The 19,571-nt window shown below is 38.9% G+C and overlaps 1 protein-coding gene across 1 annotated transcript in view; it reads left to right on the top strand.

Moving 5' to 3' along the window:
* Positions 1 to 19,248, top strand: part of UGT3A1 (UDP glycosyltransferase family 3 member A1) — a 38,559-nt gene extending 19,311 nt beyond the window's left edge. Inside the window, exons 3-7 of the mRNA XM_086361413.1 lie at positions 2,438 to 2,552; positions 6,884 to 7,415; positions 12,637 to 12,868; positions 17,106 to 17,325; positions 17,684 to 19,248. Coding sequence (XP_086217539.1) covers positions 2,438 to 2,552; positions 6,884 to 7,415; positions 12,637 to 12,868; positions 17,106 to 17,325; positions 17,684 to 17,960 — 1,376 coding nt within the window. The 3' untranslated portion in view covers positions 17,961 to 19,248. The remainder of the gene's footprint in view (positions 1 to 2,437; positions 2,553 to 6,883; positions 7,416 to 12,636; positions 12,869 to 17,105; positions 17,326 to 17,683) is intronic.
* The last annotated feature ends 323 nt before the right edge of the window (positions 19,249 to 19,571 follow it).

Here is a 19,571-nt window from a genome sequence, read left to right as displayed (position 1 = left end):
AATGAGTCAGCCCTTCACATCAGGTGGCCAAAGTATTGGAGTTTCAGCTTCAACATCAGTTCTTCCAATGAACACCCAGGACTGATCTCCTTTAGGATGGACTGGTTGGATCTCTTTGCAGTCCAAGGGACTCTCAAGAGTTGAGGAAGTTTTCCTTCTATTCCTAGTTTGTTGAGTGTTTTTTTTTTTTTTAAATTATGAATGGATTTTGAATTTTATCAAATACTTTTTCTGCATCAGTTGAATTGGTCATGTGATTTTTGTCCTTCATTCTGTTAATCTGGTATCTTTTATCAATTGGTTTTGTTTACTGAGGTATCTTTGCCTTCGAGGAATAAACCATTGTGTATAATCCTCTTCATATTCTGTTGAATTTTATTTGCTGCTTTTTTTTGAGGGCTTTTGTATCAATGTTTATAAAGGACATTAGTCTATAGGTTTCCTTTTTTCGTAGTGTGCTTGTCTGGCTTTCCCAGATTGGGAAAGGAGTACATCAAGGCTGGCATATTGTCACCCTGCTTGTTTAACTTATATGCAGAGTACATCATGTGAAATGTCATGTGGATGAAGCACAAGCACAAGCACAAGCTGGAATCAAGATTGCCAGGAGAAACATCAATAACCTCAGATATGCAGATGATGCCACACTTAGCAGAAAGCAAAGAGGAACTAAAAAGCCTCTTGATATAGGTGAAAGAGAAGAATGAAAAAGCTGGCTTAAAACTCAGCATTCAAAAAACAAAGATCATGGCATCCGATCCCATCACTTCACGGCAAACAGAAGGGGAAACAATGGAAACAGAGATAGATTTTATTTCCTTGGGCCCCAAAATCACGGCAGATGGTGACTGCAGCCATGAAATTAAAAGATATTTGCTCCTTGGAAGAAAAGCTATGACTAACCTCTACAGCATATTAAAAAGCAGAGGCATTACATTGCCAACAAAGGTCCGTCTGGTCAAGGCTATGGTTTTGCCAGTAGTCATGTATGGATGTGATAATTGGAGTATAAAGAAAGATGAATGCCGAAGAATTTATGCTTTCGAACTGTGGTGTTGGAGAAGACTCTTGAGAACCCCTTGGACTGTAAGGAGATCAAACCAGTCAATCGTAAAAGAAATCAGTTTTGAATATTCATTGGAAGGACTGATGCTGAAGCCAAAACTCCAATACTTTGGCCACCTGAGGTGAAGAACTGACTCCTTAGAAAAGATCCTGATGTTGGGAAAGATTGAAGGCAGGATGAGAAGGGGATGATAGAGGATGAGATGGTTGGATGACATCACCAACTCGATGGATGTGAATTTGAGCAAGCTCCAGGAGTTGGTGATGGACAGGGAAGCCTGGTGTGCTGCAGTCCATAGGGTTGCAAAGAGCTGGACACGAGTGCATGACTGAACTGTACTGAACTGTCTGGCTTTGGTATCAGGGAAATGCTGGCTTCATAAAATGAGTTTGAAAGTGTTTCCATCTGTTCAACTCTTTGGAACAATTTGAGAAGGAGTAGCATTTTGAGAAGAAGCATTTCTTCTTTAAATGTTTGGTAGGATTTACTAGTGCTACTATTGGATCCAGGGCTTGATTTTATTGAGAGATTTTGACTGCTGATTTAATTTCCTTATGACTTATAAATCTATTCAAATTTTCTATTTCTTTATGATTTACTATTAATTGGTTTTATGTCTCTAAGAATTTTAAAATTTCATCTAGATTATCCAATTTGTTGGTGTACAGTTTTTCACATATTTCTTATAATACTAATTTCTGTATAACTGGCAATGACACCATTTTCAATTTGGATTTTAGTAATTTGAGTATTCGCTCTCTCTCTTTTTTTCTTAGTATTTCTAGCTAAATATTTGTCAATTTTATTGATCTTTTCACCCTGGAAGTTGCAAGCCCTCCATGGACTATGAGTTTCAAAATAATTATTTTAGAAGATTCTGTCAGTGCGTTTGTTGTTTAGATGGAGAGACAAATTTTTGGTGCTTCCTACTCTATCATCTTCCCAGAATCCTCCCCACTGTGTGTTGACCTAATTTTTTTTCATAGCATATATGTGTGCACAAATATATGTATATTATATATGCATTTATATATAACTTAAATACAAAGTATACCACTTACCATGTGTGTATCCTTGACTGTTTGACACCCCATTCATCTTTGTCTTCTCACCTGTTAAATGAGGAATACCTTTAATCAAAGGCTTTGAATGGAACTCTAGCAGTTTAAATTGAATAAAAGTGACTGAATATTTGTAAAGTTCTTAATAAGTATTGTCATATGATTAAAGGAATGAGAGGGCAAGAACAAATTCAAAAAGCAAACATCTAAATATATATAAAATTATTGCAATAAGTACACTATGATATCATGCTAATTTTGGTCTGAGTTATGTGACATATTAAATATTTCCCTGTTGGTGTTTTCTTAGATTTAGAAAAGGAGGAACACTCATTCCAGGTTATCAGTTGGCATTCACCTGGAGATCTTGAAAATGAAATAAGGAAACATCTGGATTTGTTTGTGACAGAAGCTTTGCACAACAGGTAATTTATTCTCTCAATGAAAGACCTAGTATTTCAGTGATACAAATAAATGGATGGATACATGGATACTGGGAATAAGTTTAAGAGCAGTAGATGAGTTGATGGATAAATGGATGGAGAGAAGGAAGAATGATATGGGGTGATGGGTGGATGGATGAAGCAGATGATTTTCATACTATCTAGTCTGTATATTGTCCTTTTCCCATGAAAAACATGAATTTCTGCTTTTAGTTGTGGCAGATAGTTGTGAGGGATTGTTGCTCCTGGATCTTGTTGGTGATACATCACTTACAAAACTTTGTGTATACTCTCCCCAACACAGAAGGAGGGATAGACAACCTAATTTATCATTGTTGGTAAACAAACCCTACCCACCATTTTATACTTATTTTTTCTCCATTCTCCTTATATAAATTCAAGAATGGAAAAACACTCATCATGAATATTGATTTTTTTTTCATACCTTGAAATGTTGCTCTTTTAAATACATTAAAAATACCTCAAATACTTTGATGAAGCACAGTGAGAGATGAGTCTGAGAGTTTTTGTCATCACCTGGGATGTATAGAAAGTTCTTTATCTTTGACATATAAGAGGAAAGACAATATCCATGCCTCAGTTGGCTAATTTCAGTGGCTTAACCCACCCCCCTTCTTTCTTTAAAAATTCTACTCACTATCAAAGTTGTGTTCAAATCTTTTTCTTAAAACTTTCTTACTCTCTAAAACTAGAAGATCAAATTCTCTCCACTTTAAGACATCTGATCTAAAGTACTCATTTGAAACTTTGTGTTGTTAGGCCTATGTTTTTTAAGTCTATGTCTTGTTTCTTCTCTTGCAACTTGATTTCTTTGAAGACTGGTTCTACACACACACACATGTTAAATATGGTGGAATATATGGAGCACAAGGCTTCCCTGATGGCTCAGACTGTAAAGAATCTGCCTGCAATGCAGGAGACTTTTCAATCCCTGGGTCAGGAAGATCCTCTGGAGAAGAGAATGGCTACCCTCTCCAGTTTTCTTGCCTGGAGAATTCCATGGAAAGAGGAGCCTGGTGGGCTATAGTTCATGGGGACACCACACAGTGTCGTCTTGTAATCTTTTTCAATGAATCAACTTAATTTCAGATAGGATTAATGTTCTACTTTTGAGGACTTTGTACTTCCTATTTTGAATTTACCCTGATATTTGGCAATCATTCTTTATGTAGAATCTTTAAAAAATATAATAGAGGATAATTTCAGCTAAACACCGTCCCTCAACGTTGATTCTAAAGAGCAGGTAGAGATCTGAATATTGCTAATGAATTATCAACCTTATTGGCCTTCTTTAAGTGGGCTGACATGGTGTAGTGTTGTACAGGTTATGGGTTTGCTGAGCCATTGATTCTTTCAGTCCTTTGCTATACTAGGAGGCCCACAGGTCTTCAAAATACCTGTACCTGTGATCTCTGGTCACAAACATTCTTGTCTATTTCTCCCTGGGCTATACAAAAAGAATCATTTTCTTTGCAGGCAGTGATGGAAAAACATTGATGGAGAATAGTTCCTGGAATAGGGTAATAAATGGGTCTTAATACGGTGTCAGTAAAAATTGAGCATTAACTTCTATAAATACCCCGGTGAGCATAAAGTGGAAAGGCTGTTAACAAGTTTCAAACAAAGTTTCATTTATGTTTGTTCTAAATCATTTAACTTTACATTAGAAAGATATAAATCTCATAGTGGTTTTGATTTGCATTTCTCTGATAATGAGTGATGTTGAGCATCTTTTCATGTGTTTGTTAGCCATCTGTATGTCTTCTTTGGAGAAATGTCTATTTAGTTCTTTGGCCCATTTTTTGATTGGGTCATTTATTTTTCTGGAGTTGAGCTGTAGGAGTTGCTTGTATATTTTTAGATTAGTTGTTTGTCAGTTGCTTCATTTGCTATTATTTTCTCCCATTCTGAAGGTTGTCTTTTCACCTTGCTTATAATTTCCTTTGTTGTGCAGAGGCTTTTAATTTTTATTAGGTCCCATTTGTTTATTTTTGCTTTTATTTCCAGTATTCTGGGAGGTGGGTCATAGAGGATCCTGCTGTGATGTATGTCAGAGAGTGTTTTGCCTATGTTCTCCTCTAGGAGTTTTATAGTTTCTGGTCTTATGTTTAGATCTTTAGTCCATTTTGAGTTTATTTTTGTGTATGGTATTAGAAAGTGTTCTAGTTTCATTCTTTTACAAGTGGTTGACCAGTTTTCCCAGCACCACTTGTTAAAGAGATTGTCTTTAATCCATTGTATATTCTTGCCTCCTTTGTCAAAGATAAGGTGTCCATAGGTGCATGGGTTTATCTCTGGCCTTTCAGTTTTGTTCCATTGATCTATATTTCTGTCTTTGTGCCAGTACCATACTGTCTTGATGACTGTGGCTTTATAGTAGAGCCTGAAGTCAGGCAGGTTGATTCCTCCAGTTCCATTCTTCTTTCTCAAGATAGCTTTGGCTATTCGAGGTTTTTTGTATTTCCATACAAATTGTGAAATTATTTGTTCTAGCTCTGTGAAGAATACCATTGGTAGCTTGATAGGGATTGCATTGAATCTATAAATTGCTTTGGGTAGTATACTCATTTTCACTATATTGATTCTTCCAATCCACAAACATGGTATATTTCTCCATCTATTAGTGTCCTCTTTGATTTCTTTCACCAGTGTTTTATAGTTTTCTATATATAGGTCTTTAGTTTCTTTAGGTAGATATATTCCTAAGTATTTTATTCTTTTCGTTGCAATGGTGAATGGAATTGTTTCCTTAATTTCTCTTTCTATTTTCTCATTATTAGTGTATGGAAATGCAAGGGATTTCTGTGTGTTGATTTTATATCCTGCAATTTTACTATATTCATTGATTAGCTCTAGTAATTTTCTGGTGGAGTCTTTAGGGTTTTCTATGTATCCATTTCACACCAGTCAGAATGGCTGCAATCCAAAAGTATACAAGCAATAAATGCTGGAGAGGGTGTGGAGAAAAGGGAACCCTCTTACACTGTTGGTGGGAATGCAAACTAGTACAGCCACTATGGAGAACAGGGTGGATATTCCTTAAAAAACTGTAAATAGAACTGCTTTATGACCCAGAAATTCCACTGCTGGGCATACACACTGAGGAAACCAGAATTGAAAGAGACACGTGTACCCCAATGTTCATCGAAGCACTGTTTATAATAGCTAGGACATGGAAGCAACCTAGATGTCCATCGGCAGATGAATGGATAAGAAAGCTGTGGTACATATACACAATGGAGTATTACTCAGCCATTAAAAGGAATACATTTGAATCAGTTCTAATGAGGTGGATGAAACTGGAGCCTATTATACAGAGTGAAGTAATCCAGAAAGAAAAACACCAATACAGTATACTAACGCATATATATGGAATTTAGAAAGATGGTAACAATAACCCTGTATACGAGACAGCCAAAGAGACACTGATGTATAGCACAGTCTTTTGGACTCTGTGGGAGAGGGAGAGGGTGGGATGATTTGGGAGAATGGCATTGAAACATGTATAATATCATATATGAAACAAGTCACCAGTCCAGGTTCGATGCACGATACTGGATGCTTGGGGCTGGTGCACTGGGACGACCCAGAGGGATGGTATGGGGAGGGAGGAGGGAGGAGGGTTCAGGATGGGGAACACATGTATACCTGTGGCAGATTCATTTTGATATATGGCAAAACCAATACAATATTGTAAAGTTAAAAAATAAAATAAAATTAAAAAAAAAAGAAAGATATAAATCTCATGTTCAGTTTAGAATTTGGATTCTAATATTAGTATCAGATCAGATCAGTCGCTACAAGCTATCAGATGCAGGATATATAAGATGGTTTTAAAAAAAAGCAAAATCATCATCAGTATTGATGGACTCTGTCATGAAGTTACTTCCACAGCTTGGCTGGGAAATAAGACAGTTGCTCATAAGTCAGTATACAGATGAAAATAAAACAGAACATCACAGAATATATCAAATAGACACGGAACCACGAGATTTGCTACAGAGATGGCTCCCAAAGCAGAAGGACCTTGAATTGGCATGATGGTGGGTGAATTTGGATTGGTCAAAGAAAGGAGAGGGGAAGAAGTGAGTATATTTTAGGAAGTAGAAACACCTGGACCAGAGTGGTAGAGTAGAGGATATTTCTTAGACAGTAATAAAATTGGTGGGTAAAAGTAGGCTGTCAGATATGGTCTTTCTTAACTGGATATTTTCTTTGAGCTGAAGATTATCCTAAATATTGTGAAATTAAGACCTCCAGTGAGTATTTGTTATTAATTTTTTTTCTTACAGAAAAAAATCTGAACACTTTGTAAATTTAATGGAAATACTTGGGACTCGATGCAGTTATTTGCTAAGGAGACGTGATATCATGGATTCCTTAAAGAATGAGAACTTCGACCTGATAGTTGTTGATGCCTTTGACTTCTGTTCATTTCTAATTGCTGAGAAACTCGGGAAGCTGTTTGTGTCCATTCTTTCCACATTAGTTAGCAGACTGGACTTTGGCCTGCCAAGCCCCTTGTCTTATGTTCCAGTATTTCAGTCTTTCCTAACTGACCATATGGACTTCTGGGGTAGAGTGAAGAATTTTCTGATGTCACTTGTTTTCTCTGTGGAGCAGTGGAAAATACACTCTACCTTTGACAACACCATCAAAGAACATTTCCAGGAAGGTTCTAGGCCAGTTTTATCTCATCTTCTAAAGAAAGCAGAGCTGTGGTTTGTCAGTTCTGACTTTGCCTTTGAATTTGCTCGGCCTCTGTTTCCAAACACTGTGAATGTTGGAGGCTTAATGGTCAAACCTATTAAACCAGTACCACAGGTAAGTAAAACCTGAGAGTGTGGATTTCATGCAGAGGTCTTCAGTGTAGAGTTGGTGTCTGCTCCTGCCACTGGGATCCTGGAATTTAAGTAGAGTGAGATAGGCAAAACCCCTAGTATATAACTTTTAATTTAATTTTTCTATTTTGTATTTTATTCTTCTGTTGTTAAGACACTTAATATGAGATTTACCCTCTTAACAAGTATTTAACAGTGCAATACATTATTATTGACTATAGGTGTCATGCTATATAGCAGATTTCTAGATCCTCTTCTTTCTGCTTCACTGAAACCCTGCCTCCATTGAAAAGTAGCTACCCATTTCTCCTTCCTCCAGTCCCTGGAAACCAGCTTCCACTTTTTGATTCTATGAATTTGGCTATTTTAGATACTTTATATAAGTGAAATCCTGCAGTATTTGCCCTTCTGTGACTGACATTTCATTTAGCATGAAATGAACCTCAAGATTCATTCATGTTTTCACATATTGAAAATTTTCCTTGTTTACAAAGCTAAATAATACAAACTAACTGTATGTTTAAACTGTTGTTGTTCAGTCACCAAGTCACGCCCAACTCTTTGTGACCCCATGGACTAAAGGCAGGTTGAAGGCAGAAGGAGAAGAGGCTGTTTATACAGAGGATGTTTATTCTACATTTGCTTTAACCATTCATCTTTTGATGGACATTTAGGTTGTTTCCACATCTTGGCTATTGTGTATAGTGCTTCAGTGAACATGGGAATATAGATATCTCTTTCAGATCATAATTCCCATTCATTTATGTATATACACAAAACTAGGATTGTTGGATTATTTTATTAGTTCTATTTTTAATTTTTTGATGATTCTCTGTATTATTTTACATAGTGACATTCCTGACAATAGTGTGTAAGTGTTGCAACTTTCCCACATTTTCAACATATGTTGGTTAATATATGCTTTATGTATTTAGGTGGAAGATCCCCTGTGGAGAAGGAAATGGCAACCCACTCCAGTATTCTTGTCTGGGAAATCCCATGGACAGAGGATCCTGGCAGGCTACAGTCCATGGGATTGTAAACAGTCGTACACAACTTAGTGACTAAACAACCAAACAACATCATGTTGGGTGCATATATATTTATAATTGTTGTATCTTCTTCTTGGATTAATCCCGCAATCATTATGTGATGTCCTTCTTTTTCTCTTATTATAGTTTTTGTTTTAAAGTCTATTTTGTCTGATGTAAATATTGCTACCCTGGTTTTCTTTTGATTTCCATTTGCATGAAATACCTTTTTCCATTCCCTCATTTTCAGTCTGTGTGTGGTTTTAGATCTGAAGTGAGTCTCTTATAAGAAGAATATATATAGGTCTTGTTTTTGTATCCATTCAGCCACTCTATGTCTTTTGTTTGGAGTATTTCATTCACTTACATTTAAAGTAATTATTGATAGGTATGTACTTATTGCTATTTTGTTAATTGTTTTAGGGTTGTTTTTGTTCCTTTCTTCTTTTTTTGTTCTCTTCCATTATAATTTGATGATTATCTTTAGTGTTATGTGTAAATTTCTTACTCTTTGTGTGTGTATCTATTATAGATTTTTGATTTGTGATTACCATGAGGTTTGTATATAGCAATCCATTATGTGATTATTTTAAGTTGCTAGTCTTAATTTCAAATGCATTTTATCAAGTCTGATTTTTTACTCCCTCTCCCCTCATAACTGCTTTCTTGCAATATATTTTACTTCTTTTTTGGTTTTATGTACATCTTAACTGCTTGTTGTGGAAATAGATGATTTTACTACTTTTGTCCTTTAGTATTCATACTAGCTTTGCATGTGGCTGATTTACTACCTTTACTGTATATTTGCTTTCACCAATGTGTTTTTCCTTTTGTAATTTACATGTTCCTAATTGTGGCCTGTTCCTTTCTGTTTTGAGAGGCCCCGTTAACATTTCTTGTAAAGCTGGGTTGGTGGTGCTGAACTCTCTTAGCTTTTTGCTTGTCTGTAAAACTTTTGATTTCTCCATCAAATCTAAATGAAAGTATTCTTGTTTGTAGATTTTCCCTTTCATCACTTTAAATATGTTGTGCTACTCCCTTCAGGCTTGCAGAGTTTCTGCTGACGAATCAGCTGATACCGTTATGGGAGTTCCTTTGTACCTAACTTGCTGCTTTTCCCTTGATGCATTTATTGTTCTCTCCTTAACTTTTGCCATTTTAATTACAGTGCGCATTGGTATCGTCCTCTTTGAGTTAATCCTTTTTGGGACTCTCTGTGATTCCTGTACATGGGTGTCTATTTCATTTCCCAGGTTAGGGAAGTTTTCAGCTATTATGTCCTCATAAATGTTCTCTGCCCCTTTCTCTCTCTCTTTTCCTTCTAGACCACTATAAAGTATTAGTATGTTTGATATTGTCCCCAAGGTCTCTCAAACTGTCTTCACTTCTTTTGATTCTGTTTTCTTTCCTGTTCAGCTTCAGTGATTTCCATTACCCTGTCTTCCAGTTCACTGATCCATCCCTCTGTATCATCTACTCTGTCAGTTCCTTCTAGTGCATTTTTCACTTCAGTTAGTGTATTTTTCACCTCTATTTGGTACTTCTTCATATTTTCTAACTTTTTGTTAAAAACTTCTAACTTCTCAGTTTGTTTATCCATTCTTCTCCTGAATTCTATGATCATCTCTATGATCATCATCTTGAATTCTTTTCTTTATTTTGGTAGATTGCTTATATTTACTTCACTTAACTCTTCTGGTAGTTTATCTTATTTATGAAAACTTGCTTGGATCATATTCCTCTGAAACTTCATTTTGCCTAATTTGCTATTTTCATTTCTATGTACTTGTTAGGTTGGTTACTTTTCCTGACCTTAGGGAAGGGATCTTTTGTAGGAATAATCTCATATGTCACAGCAGTGTACACCCCTCTCCCTGCTTACCAGAGCTATATTTTCTAGGACTGTCCCTTGTGTGGGCTGCATGGATTCTTCTGTTGTGGCAGGTTGACTACTGTGGATGGTCTGGTAGGTGTTGACTTGACCCTGGTCCAGTTGGTTGCCAGGCCTTGCTTTGTGGGGCAGTTGGCAAGCTGCTGGTTGGCAAGGTTGAGTCATGATGCCACTGACTGCAGAACCCCAGGGGATCCTGGAGCTAATGCTGGCTGACTGGCCACAACCAGTTCTTTTTAACTTCTAGTGAAAATCCTGGTTAAAGCAGTAAGACCAAAAAAAAAAAAAAAAAAAAGGAACAAAAATCATATATATTATGAAACTGTTTTTATTCACAGATAACAGGATGGTCCATGTAAAAATCAAAAAAAGTCAAGAAAAAACTCTTGGAACTAATTAGTAATTATAGCAATGTCACAGAATATACGTTTAATGTACCTTTCCTATATACCAGCAATGAACAGGGGGAATGTGAAATTTAAAACATGATATTATATGTTGCATGCATACTCAGTTATGTCCAACTCTTTGAAACCCCATGAACTGTAGCCCACCAGGCCTTTCTGTCCATGGGATTATTCAGGCAAGAATAATCATTTTCCTTCTCTAGGGAATATTCTTGACCCAGGGATCGAACTTGCATCTCTTGTATCATCAGGCAGATTCTTTACCACTGCACCACCTATATTAGCATTCTGCAAAATGAAATACTTAAAAATAAATCTAATAAAATATATATAAAATTTATATGAGAAGACATACAAAACTCAGATGAAAAAAATCAAAGAACTAAATAAATGGAGAGATATTCCATGTTAATGGATAGGAAGACTCAGTATTGTCAAGATGTCAGTTCTCTTCAGTTTGATCTAAAGATTCATTGTAAATCCCAATCAAAATCTCAGTAAGTTATTTTGTGAATATTGACAAACCGATCCTCAAATTTGTATGGAGAGGCAAAAAGCTCGAAGAGCTAATGCAATATTGAAGATGGAAGAACTGACATTACTCAACTTTACCACTTACTGTGAAGGACAGTAATCAAGACAGTGTGGTTTTAGAAAAAGAATAGACAAATAAGATGCACATGAATTTAGTCAACTGATGTTTGACAGTGGATTAAAGGCAATACCATGGAGAAAAGATACTTTTCAACAATCAGTGCTGGAGCAACTGGACATTTACTTGCAAAAAAATTGAATCTAAACCCAGACCTTACCTTCTCAACAAAGATTAACTAAAAAATGGGTAATATACTTAAATATAAAATGGAAAAGTATAAAATGCCTAGAAGATAACATAGGAAAACATCTAAATGAAATAGAGTCTGGTGATTACTTTTTAGACATAAAACCTAGGATATATTCTATGAAAGAAAGAGTTAATAAGTACATTAAAAGAGTTAATAAGTATGTTAAATTGAAATTAAAATTATCTGTCCTGAGAAAGACCTTGTCAAGAGAATCAGGAGAGAAACCACAGATTGGAAAGAAATATTTGCCGAAAACCTGCCTGGTAAAGACTGATGTTAAGAATATACAAAGAATACTTAGAACTCAACAACACACAAAAAAATCAATTAAAAAATGGTCCACAAACCTTAACACATACCTCAACAAAGAAGCTATACAGGTTTCTAAAAAGAATATGAAGAAGACACACAGCAGAATATTCTCCCAGCATGTCTACCTCAGTCCCCAGAAGGCCCACCAGGCCCTAATGGGCCAGGACGGCAGACCGCACTCCCCCAGGCTCTAGCTCCTCTGATCTGACATTTGAATACTCCTGAATGACCATATCTGCCTGGATCTAGAATGAGGGTTGAGGATGACTCTGGTACTGGGGTCATGTTTTCAATGAAGAAAGAGATTCCCACCACTTCAACTTTCCTCTTCCATAAAACATTGTGATACATGAAAGCTCTGGGTTGAGACATGGGTGCTGCAGTCTTAAGTACCTCATGTGCAATGTGCACCATTATGGTGGCTGGTTACCTAAAGCTCTCTTCACATCCATTTGTGAGTGAGTATTTAAAGTGTTTATATGGGAAAATGTGTCCCAAGGTTTCATAAAAATTTCTTCAAGGCCATCTATCCAGAGGATCTGAGCCTGGTGCAGAGGGCACTGAGCTGTCTTAGAGGCTATGAGAACAGTTTCAAGGCAGTGAACTCTAACTGTTAACAGGAGAGTATGTTCAGTAAATAGATGATTTTCATCTTTTGGCTGTCTAGGCTTTCCCTGACAACATTATTCACCTCCTTTCCTTTCCTACCTCTCTCCAGGAACTTGAGAATTTCATTGCCAAATTTGGAGACTCTGGTTTTGTCCTTGTGGCCTTGGGCTCCATCGTGAGCAGATATCAGTCCCAGGAGATTCTCAAGGAGATGAATGCTGCCTTTGCTCGTCTCCCTCAAGGGGTGATTTGGAAATGTAAGCCTTCTCATTGGCCCAGAGATGTCAAATTGGCAGCAAACGTAAAAATCATGGACTGGCTTCCTCAGAATGACCTCTTGGGTAAGGACTTTCCAAGTCTACTTCTCTCGTCCTTATGTTATCTTTGGGGTTCATTAGGGCTCTGACATCTAGTTAGGCAGTCCTGTTCACATAAGTATTCCAAGGAATGGAACAGCCAAACTGGAGTTGCTGAGAAATCAAGCTATACTTCCAAAATGCCCCAAACAGCATTTCCTCTTCTCCATTTCTGATACCTGCAGCCGGAAGTGGTATCACTTTCAGTTTATTTTGACCATACCTTATCTGGCACTAAAGAGGGTTGCTCAAACACAATCCAAGATGATTTGTCAACAGTTTGTCTGAGAACTCATATAAGGGGGCATATTGTCACTGTCTCCCATGGTCTCTTGAACCCTTGTTCAGCCACGTTTTTTGTTGTTGCTCAATTGCTACGTCATGTCCAACTGTTTGCAATCCCGAAGACTGTAGCATGCCAGGTTCCTCTGTCCTCCACTATCTCCCAGAGTTTTCTCAAATTCATGTCCATTGACTTGGTGATGCTATTGAACTACCCTCTGCCACCCCATTCTCCTTTTCAGCCACGTGCCATTATACAAACATATATCCACACATATTGATACATTCTTCCTCAGTACCACAGGTGTGAGCAACTCATACCTTTACAAAGTTGATGCTGGTGGTGTCTGAGGGTGTGCTATAATTTACTCATGCCAAACTGAGTAATCTCATAGCTGGTGATTTGGTTCATCAAATCCTTTGGTAGTAGAGAGCTCATTACATCCAAAAAGGTTTTCTTTGTCTCTTTACTGTTTTTTGGATACTCCTCACGGTCACACTGACTGAATCAGAGGGTCATAGCCAAAATTGTGGTTCAAAAACATATTGGGGAATTTAAGATAGAGAGTTCTGAACATTGAATTAAGAAGGCATGGGGTAGGGAAAAGAAGTCCCCCTTCCAAAGGAACCAAGTGGATTCTGATTCACATCCCTATTGAGAGGCAGAGTTTGAAATGAACTCTTCACTAACACTTGTTTTAGTTTTCTGTCAATAAGGGTACAGGCTCAAAAATGACAGAATGATCTCAGTTTGTTTCTAATACAAACCATTCAGTATCACAGTAATACAAGTCTATGCCCCAACCACTAATGCCAAAGAAGCTAAAGTTGAACAGTTCTATGATAACCTACAAGAATTTCTAAAACTAACACCAAACAAAGATGTTCTTTTCATCTTAGGGGATTGGAATGCAAAAGTAGGAAGTCAAGAGATACCTGGAGTAACAGGCAAGTTTGGCCTTGAAATACAAAATGCAGCAGGGCAAAGGATAACAGAATTTTTTAAGAGAATGCACTGGTCATAGCAAACACCCTCTTCCAGCAACACAAGAGACAACTCTACACATGGACATCACCAGATAGTCAATACTGAAATCAGATTGATTATATTCTTTGCAGCCGAAGATGGAGAAGATCTATACAGTCAGCAAAAACAAGACTGGGACCTGACTGTGGCTCAGATCAGAAACTCCTTATTGCCAAATTCAGTCTTAAATTGAAGAAAGTAGGGAAAACCACCAGGCCATTCAGGTATATCCTAAATCAAATCCCTTACAATTATACAGTGGAAGTGACAAATAGATTAAAGGGACTAGGTCTAATAGAATGCCTGAAGAACTATGGATGGAGGTTAGTGACATTGTACAGGAGTTAGTGATCAAAAGCATCCCCAAGAAAAAGAAATGCAAAAAGGTAAAATGGTTGTGTGAGGAGGACTACAAATAGCTGAAAGGCAAAGGAGAAAAGGAAAACTATATCCAACTGAATGCAGAGTTCCAAAGAAAAACAAGGAGAGATAAGAAAGCCTTCCTCAGGGATCAGTGCGAAGAAATAGAAGAAAACAATAGAAAAGGAAAGACTAGAGAGCTCTTCAAGACAATTTGAGATACCAAGGGAACATTTCATGCAAAGATGGGCACAATAAGGACAGAAATAGTATGGACCTAAGAGAAGCAGAAGATATTAAGAAGAGGTGGCAAGAATACACAGAAGAACTATACAAAAAAGATCTTCATGACTCAGATAACCACGATGGTGTGATCTCTCACCTAGAGCCAGACATCCTGGAATGTGAAGTCAAGTGGGCCTTAGGAAGCATCACTAGGAGCAAAGCCAGTGGAGGTGATGGAATTCCAGCTGAACTATTTCAAATCCTAAAAGATGATGCTGTGAAAGTGCTGCACTCAATATGTCAGCAAATTTGGAAAACTCAGCAGTGGCCACAGGACTGGAAAAGGTCAGTTTTCATTCCAATCCCAAAGAAGGGCAATGCCAAAGAATGCTCAAACTACCGCACAGTTGCACTCATTTCACACGCTAGCAAAGTAATGCTCAGAATCCTTCAAGCTAGGCTTCAACAGTACATGAACCAAGAACTTCCCAGATGTTTAAAGTTGGATTTAGAAAAGGCAGAGGAACCAGAGATCAAATTGCCATCTGTTGGATCATAGAAAAAGCAAAAAAGTTCCAGAAAAACATCTACTTCTGCTTCATTGACTACACTAAAGCCTTTGACTGTGTGGATCAGAACAAACTGTGGAAAATTCTTAAAGAGATGGGAATATCAGATCACCTTACCTGCCCCCTTGAGAAACCTGTATGCAGGTCAAGAAGCAACAGTTAGAACTGGACATGGGACAACAGACTGGCTCAAAGGAGGAAAGAAGTAGGTCAAGGCTGTATATTGTTACCCGGCTTATTTAACTTATATGCAGAGTACACATGTGAAATTCCAGGATGGATACAGCAGAAGCTGGAATCAAGATTGCTGGAAGAAATATCAATAACCTCAGATATGCAGATGATACCACCTTTATGGCAGAAAGCAAAGAGGAACTAAAGAGCCTCTTGATGAAGGTGAAAGAGGAGAGTGAAAAAGCTTGCTTAAAACTCAACATTCAAAAAACCTAAGATCATGGCATCCAATCCCATCATGTCATGGCAAATAGATGGGTAAACAATGGGAACAGTGACAGACTTTATTTTCATAGGCTCCAAAATCACTGCAGATGGTGACTGTGGCCATGAAATTAAAAGATGCTTGCTCCTTGGAAGAAAAGCTATGACAGACCTAGGCAGCGTATTAAAAAGCAGAGACATCACTTTGCCTACAAATGTCCATATATGGTTTTTCCAGTAGTCATGTAGGGATGTGAGAATTGTATCATAAAGAAGGTTGAGCACCGAATAATTGATGCTTTTGAACTGTGGTGTTGGAGATGACTCTTGAGAGCCCCTTGGACTGCAAGCATATCAGTCAATCCTAAAGGAAATCAATCCTAAATATTCATTGGAAGGACTGATGCTGAAGCTGAGGCTCCAATGCTCTGTCTACCTGATGCAAAGAGCCGACTCATTAGAAAAGACACTGATGCTGGGAAGGATTGAAGGCAGGAGGAAAAGGGGCAACAGAGGACAAGATGATTGGATGGTATCACCAACGTGATGGATATGAGTTTGAGCAAGCTGTGGGAGATGGTGAAGGACAGGGAAGCCTGGCATGCTGCAGTCCATGGCATCGCAAAGAATTGTACACGACTGAGTGACTGAACAACAACAAAAGTAAGGGTGGGGTAGGCAAAGAGGAACTGGAAATAATGAAACGTATGGTCCATTATTCCCTACCTTAAAGATTTCTCATAAAATTGAGGAGAAAATACTTGTAGTGTTAAGTTTTATAAATGCCACATGAGTTGTTATGTCAATGATAGTGTTAAGAATTCAGATAAATGAGAAATGAATGGGTAGTGGAGAAAAGAGGGAGGGACCTAGAGAGCAAAAGATCAAGTGAGCTAAAGACAAAGAGACAGAAAGAGAGAGAGAGAGAGAAACAGAGACATAGAGAATGACTGTGTGAGAGAGTAATAGAGAGAGAACAGAGATGAGAAGCAAAGAGACAGGGTAGAGATGGATGGATGGATGGATGGATGAATAGGTCGGGGGAGGAATATGCCTTGCTTATCACTCTTCTCTGAAGCTTTCCCTGGGTTCTGAGTCTTAGATGGATTAGGGCTGAGGTGAGAAGTTTCTGTACAGAGACAAGAGCAGAATCTGTGTCTTAGAATATTCACCCTTGAATGTGTCCTGAGGTAAGTCAGTAAATTCATTTTTTTACAGCATGTTGAGATCCCTTTTTACATTCTTTTCGCCCTTGTTACTTTCCTTTTTGTCCGGAAACTTTCATCCTGAGGTGTCCTGCTCTCTTTCTAATTTGCAACAGCGCACCCTCACATCCGCCTTTTTGTCACTCATGGTGGGATGAATAGTATCATGGAGGCCATCCATCATGGCGTGCCCATGGTGGGGATTCCTGTCTTTGAAGACCAGGATGAAAACCTGCTCCGAGTAGAAACCAGAAAATTCGGTGTCTCTATCCAGTTAGAGCAGATGAAGGCTGAGACATTGGCTCTGAAGATGAAGCAAGTCATGGAAGACAAGAGGTGTGCAGCTCTTGGGGCTTGTGGTTCCTTAATGCTTGATGGAGGCGTAAGCCATGATGGGCACCACGTGGGTCTTATTGCAGTAAAAGCTGAAACTTCCAGGACACAGAATAATATGGGTGTACTTTTATATGTTAGCACTTTCAGCACTAATCATGGGTCTTTGCATGCAGGAATCAATTTGAACTTTTCAAGCAGACCCAGTTGGACAGTGGCAAGACCAGGCCAACAATTTTCCTTGAAAGGAAGTTTTCTGTGCTATGGTAGAAAGTGTGTGTGTGCATGTGTGTGTGATACAAGGTCTCTAAGAATTCTGAGACCACTTGAGTTAACAACTCCCCTCTGTCTCTGCTGACAGGTACAAATCTGCCGCAGAGGCCGCCAGCATCATCAGACGCTCACAGCCCCTGACCCCTGCCCAGCGGCTGGTGGGCTGGATCGACCACATCCTCCAGACAGGGGGTGCAGCCCACCTCAAGCCCCATGCCTTCCAGCAGCCGTGGTATGAGCAGTACCTACTGGACGTCCTCTTGTTCCTGCTGGTGGTCACCCTGGGCACCGCGTGGCTCTGTGGGAAGCTGCTGGGTCTGGTGGCCAGGTGGCTGTGTGGGGCCAGGAAACTGAAGAAGGCCTGAGGCAAAGTGGAGCCTTGGAGAGGGTGTGCTGGGGAGCCATTGGCTCTTTGAAGTCTTCCCCCCGCACTGTACTTGCCTCCTCCCCTTCACTTTTACTCGATGATAGAACACGCATTTCCCTTGCTTTTTGTCTCTGTTTAGAAATCTTTATGAAGAACTCTTGGGGTGCTTTTTAAGGATACTGCAGTAAAGAATACATCACATGCAATTTACCATTTTAATCATTAAGAAGTAGTTCAGTGGCATGAAGTACATTCACTCAGCTGTGCAAACATCATTATCCTCCAATTCCAGAACTCTACTCATCTTTCCAAACTAACATTCCACACAGGTTAAATGATACCCCACCCCCCAGCTTTCCTTAACCACCATCAAGGTTCTAGCAGCCCATGTCTACTTTTGTGTCTGAATCTACACTTGAGCTTCTGGATTGCCCCAACCAAGGGACACCTCTCCTCAGCCCAGCCTGCTCCTTCCTCCCTTGTGATCCCTGCACATGGTGCTCTGACCACTCAGCCTCCCTTGTCCAGGAGGCTTCTCAGGCTCTTTCCCCGTTTCCCTTTCACTTTTCATAAAACTCACACGACCTGTTTGGTCGGTTTTTCCTTGTCCGCCTTCCTCTTGCATTTCCTTTTCATCTCATCTCACAGCTCAGGAAGCCTGGCCTCTGTCCTGCAGGCTAGCAGGGACACCCCTGTGAGGACTTGGTCCCCTCCTGCATAGAGTACCTCCTTCTCTCTCAGGCCTGGAGCCTGTCTTTGGTCCACAGCTGAGGCCACCTGTTGCCCATGTTTCAATGTTCCGTCCTCAAGATCCCCACTTGAATAATTAGGGTTACGAAAACCTAAGTGGAGAAATGGAACCTCCATGCAAGGCTTGGGGCCTTAGGTCCAGGAGCCATGGCTGGCCCAATCCTCTTGATACAGGAAACATTCCATCTGCCATCCCACCTAGCAAAGAACATCCCTACATGTGGTAAACACTTAGGGATGACATTCAGTTCCTAGTAACAGAAGCTAGAAAAAGAGTGGCTTACGCACTCTGGAATTTCAAAGTGTTTTTTTATTTCCTGGACACAGCCTGGAGACATGTGGTGGAGAGCTGAGATGGTGACTCATCCTGCTGTCTGTAGCTTAAAAAAAATTTTTTTTTGAACACCTGTCCTGTACTGTTCTTCTAAGTTGCCTTTCTGGTTTGTTGCTCTCATGAAATATTTCACCTTTGGTGATCCTGACTTCCTGTTTGCTTTTGCATTCTGAAATGGAATTAAATTCCTCCTTAAAAGTTTCATCATGTGGTATCCAGTGGATTAAAACACGATGAAGAAAATGTTAGAAACAAGAGATGGTCCTGCAACTGCAATTTTGGGTTGCTTAATTCTGGGTTGTTAATCACATGTCGAAATAGTTCAAAGGAAAACATGAAGCAGTTACTATAAATGCTCCCTGCAGAAATAGGAAAAGACCCACATCTGCCAATGTTGGGACGGGGTCTGCCTGGTTGTATGGAGAACTGGGTGCCCGGTGTCTACCCAGTTCTGTGAGTTCTTATGCTGCAAGGGAGTCCCACAGAGTCAGGAGCATGTCAGATGCAGAAGTGAGTGTGTCTGTG

The sequence above is a fragment of the Bos grunniens genome, chromosome 20 (genome assembly GCF_055505025.1).
Source record: "Bos grunniens cultivar Pamir isolate PY7600 chromosome 20, Bosgru_T2T1.0, whole genome shotgun sequence".
Classification (NCBI taxonomy): Eukaryota; Metazoa; Chordata; class Mammalia; order Artiodactyla; family Bovidae; genus Bos; species Bos grunniens.
Note: the sequence above shows the minus strand (reverse complement) of the source record. Positions and strands in the feature narration are given on the sequence as shown.